Genomic DNA, 4478 nt, shown 5'->3' with positions numbered 1-4478 from the left:
ATACAGTAGAACCTCGAAAACTCGACCTAATGTGGACCGAAGGGTGGCCGAGTTTGTGAAAATGCCGAGTTATCGGGAATGGGGTTAAAAAAAATAAGTACGAGTATTTCCTCAGAAAATACTGTACTGTACTTGTACAGTATTTACTTGTACAGAATATAACAGAGAATAAACTGCCCAAATACCCTTAAACAAAGGAAAAGTACGTCCTTTATGAAGGCATAGAGCCACTACATGAAAATGAAAATTAATGAATACACTGTGTACAGTAATTTACCTGATAAGACAGACCTCAGAAAAATACTTTACGAGAGCTTTTATACTTTTATAAAGCTGTCTATAATGAAAATTAATTAACTAAGGATTTTTTCGCCCTGCGAAGGTGTGGACCAGTTATCCGGAGTGCTAAGTTATCGAGGGACGAGTTTTCGAGGTTCTACTGTACTAAACAATGTACCGTATCAACTAATAAAGGAATTTGATGGAAAATTTGCCATGTGTCTTTGGAATAAAACACAATACTAGTGTTTACTACGCCACAAATATAAAACAGGACACAGTTTCAAAAAGAAAAAAAAAAAATTATTTATTAATGTTAAATTCTATTCCGCTTTGATTTCCAAATTGCTTCAAATACAAAAGAAGCGATGATTTTTCATGTCTTTTGCCAGCTAAATTGTCAAAGCCATTCTTATTCCACACATTAATTTCATTTCAAAACAGCAGGCAAGCCAACAAAACAATTTTTGCATTTTTATGCATTTACAGAGCCATTTTATCGTAAAAATGTTGAACAAATTTTTTATTGAAGTGTTTATATTTAACTTAGGCATTGACCTTTCTCTTTTAATAATGTTTTCTTTTTCATTATATGGTCTTGAGCCAAAACTTTTTAAAAATAAATTTTCAATATCACAATTACATTCTGAATTGCTATCCATGATATAAGTGCTAAAATTATAAATAAAATAATAAAAACTTACTTGGTGAAATAAAATATAATGTGCTGGATATACATACCTGGTACAAAAGATTCTTCAATTGTATGAATATACTTTTAAAGATAATTTTAATTAAATATAGCTTTGTAAAGAAACGTACATGAAAATATCAAATATTCTTTACTTTTTAAATCTTAACCACTTAGTCAAATAGCTCCCTACGAGTGGAATCAGAGATGGTCCTGCTAGGTGTGCGGTGCGTGCATGCACGCGGACTGCCAAATCCCGAGGGTGCCAATACTGGTTAATGTCAAATGCCTCTTTTGTTGCATCACTAGTATATCTCAAAGGACACAACAGGGTTGTTGTAAATTTTAAACGTTTCTCACCATAGCTGTAAAAATCTAAATATGTTAAACTTAATAGTCATTTGTTTTCTAACTAATTCATTTTAGGACCAAGTGTCCTCAGAAATTTCCAAAATTTACAACTTTTCAGTCACTCTTGTTGAACTGGAAAAATTTCTGTCTTTATTACATTCAATATTATGAAGAAATCAGTCCCTACTGCACTCGGCTAGAGATTGGTTCGGTTAAGCTTTTGTTTAAGTAAAATTCCGGCTCTTTCAGCAGGGTTTTATTTATGTCCCTAATTCCCTAATCTCTTAATTATTTAAATTAACTACTTCTTAAGTAGAAATAAGTCAAAATCGGTTACTTTGTACTTGAATATTTGTAGTCTCAGGGAAAAAGTGGAATGACAAATTTTTATGACAACAGGATACATAAATCGTAAATTTAAGGAAAATAAATTATAGAGCTTTTTCTGTGCCTCATGCATCTCTCTCATTCATTAAATTTAGTTGTAAATGATGCTGTCAAAGTAACAGTTAATTTTTTAACATTATACAAGAATTATACATGTTTTTTTCTACATCCCCTTAGAGATGGACACACGAAATCGTAATATCACTGGTTTAACATTGAAATCAGTAAGTAATATAAAATAGGAGAGCAGACTAAAAATATCAAATATTTTAATGGATTTTTTAAAACTCCTGTCAACTATACAGAACTATCGTAAAAACATACCAGTAAATTCTTATCGGTTGGGTTAAGTTATAAATCTACTCGCGATTCACGTAATCGAGCGAGGGCGGTCAAATATCTAGCAGGCAGGCGGCTAACAGCCCAGAACCGGTCCTGGATAGAATTGGATGCAGTATACGTGTAGCATCCACCCAAGACCCTAGGCTTCCACCAGCTAAACTGGGTGATGTTGGTGCTCTGTAAAGCGCATGCACGAATCTGGGTTTTTGGATGCTGATAATACAGCACTTCCACTCCGCCACTAATATTCGAATATACAATAACAATCTTTTTTTTTTTCACATGTAATATAGAAATTTGTAATAAGATACATGATGCGGTTATAATAAAATCTTGCGCGACTATTTTCATATAATTAAAATTAATATGTATTTATTTTTTTGAAAACACAAGGGAAGCGGAACATCCATTGCTTCCAATGACAATATGCCACTGCTATACTAACAATATTATTATTTTCCTATGTTTTGGAAGCTCCAATTTTTGGATTGTCATCTTCCTTACTGTCTTTGTGTTGACCTGTCCATTGTATATAATAATTCCTTTACTTGGTAGTATTTTTTTCCCCTTTCACCTAACCTCTTAGATAGAATGTTAACTTTATTTTATTGTTATTGTATTTTGGTTAATCCTGTTAGTTATAAGGCTTTCTTTCAGCCAACTTTATTTCACAAACATGAACTTGTTGAGCTCTCACTGCACACACTGTCTGTCCTTCATCTGTAGTTCCCTTGCTGATTAGTTTCCAGGTATGAATACTTTTAGGATTAACAAAAACTTTGTCTGTCATGCCTTAATGGTTTTATTTATACTGTCCCTCATTGGAGTCGCTGGCAAATGAAAAGAGAGAATTCTAGCTGTCAACTTTGGTTAGCTTTCCTTTCTATATCACCCAATGAACTCCAGCTGTGCCCTGGCTTTTTCAGTAAAACTGAATTGTCCAGGAAGAAAGCATAATCTTTTTTGTCTAATTGTTTTTTCCTTGATTAGATAATGCCTATCTACTGATATATTATATACAGTGTATAATATATTTTTTGCTGGAAAGTGTATGGATGATGTTGAGTTGCTTATTATAATATCTTCTGAGCAGGTTGTGTTTGTATTGAGCAAACAGTCGACTACCGAATGACTCCCTCCTCCCCACAAGCACGCATTTGAAAACTGAATTGTTTGAGTTGGGAGTAGTTTGAGTACTGAGATATCATTGTATTCAATTTAGCTAATGATGACAATGTAATCAGAATTATGCCTTTTTAAAATACAACAGAAATATGAAAATACAAAACATAAAAATATTTTCTGGAATTTTTGCTGAAACTGCAGTAAACCAAGTAGTACATTTTATATGCTAAAAATTTTCTATTAATATCTAAAAAGTATAAGAAGTCTTGCAGTAACATTAATGTAACAACATGATAATATTTCATTTGAATAATGGTAGCAAGTATCATAGCAAATATACAGTACTTGTGAAACATAAATTATCAGAAACTGAAGAATTTATTAAATATATTTGATAATATTCATGTTGTATGATTAAAAAGGCATATATATAATGATATTTTTGTTTAAATGCAGATTTATACTTATAAATATCAGATGATCCAAAAATTCTTTGATATAGCAGTAATCTGTGGTGCCAGGAATATAAAATTTTCTTTCTTTTTTTCTATGCAGTGGCAAATTGCGTTTTTTCTCTTTAATTTACTATGAATTTTTGTTTTGCTTATGTATGGATGTATTTATTATTAGTATATTAGGATAGCAGCTCAAATAGCTACTTAATAGCTATTTGAGCTTCTGTCCTAGTTCATTGATTGACCCCACTGTATTTTTCATCAGCAAAAAGATTTCTATTCTTTTGGCATAGCATTTCTGCCAAAACAATAGTAGAAAGTATCAGTGTGTAGAGGGGTACATAGAGAAGAAAACGTTTAATACATACAGTTTCATCCTATTACTGAAACTCTAGACAGAAGTTGAACCACTCTTTTACATGTGTGTGTATGGCTTATCAATTATATTATATAAATTTTAGTAAGTTAGTAATATATGCCAAGTAAATTAAAAATAATCATTATTAAATTATAGAAATAAGTATTTATAAAATTTTAATTTTTCATACAATTTTTTATATAGTTCCTGTACAGAGGACAATGTTATCAGGATGTAAATCACCTATCTGCACTCCTGCTTCTATACAAGAGAAATCGAAACCATTACCTCATATATCTCAATCAACTTCCAGGATATGTTCTGATCCTACAAATTCTGTAAATACAAATATTTGTACTGTTGAGCTTCCACAGTTATCTAATTCAAATTCTGAAGTAACGCTGCACAAGCCTTTTGTTAAAAGTAAGGAAATATCCGAATAGAAAAACATTCATATCAACTTTCCATATATACATATATATATATATAA

The 4478-nt window shown here is 31.3% G+C and overlaps 1 protein-coding gene across 1 annotated transcript in view; it reads left to right on the top strand.

The window, feature by feature from the left end:
- Positions 1–4478, top strand: part of LOC111642301 — a 31870-nt gene that overhangs the window by 14107 nt on the left and 13285 nt on the right. Inside the window, exon 4 of the mRNA XM_023388637.1 lies at positions 4193–4411. Within this exon, the coding sequence (XP_023244405.1) occupies positions 4193–4411 (219 nt within the window). The remainder of the gene's footprint in view (positions 1–4192; positions 4412–4478) is intronic.

The sequence above is a fragment of the Centruroides sculpturatus genome, unplaced genomic scaffold (genome assembly GCF_000671375.1).
Source record: "Centruroides sculpturatus isolate CEXI.00-Female unplaced genomic scaffold, Cexi_2.0 scaffold130, whole genome shotgun sequence".
Classification (NCBI taxonomy): Eukaryota; Metazoa; Arthropoda; class Arachnida; order Scorpiones; family Buthidae; genus Centruroides; species Centruroides sculpturatus.
The sequence above is the reverse complement of the archived record's forward strand: the minus strand, read 5'-3'. Positions and strand labels throughout refer to the sequence as shown.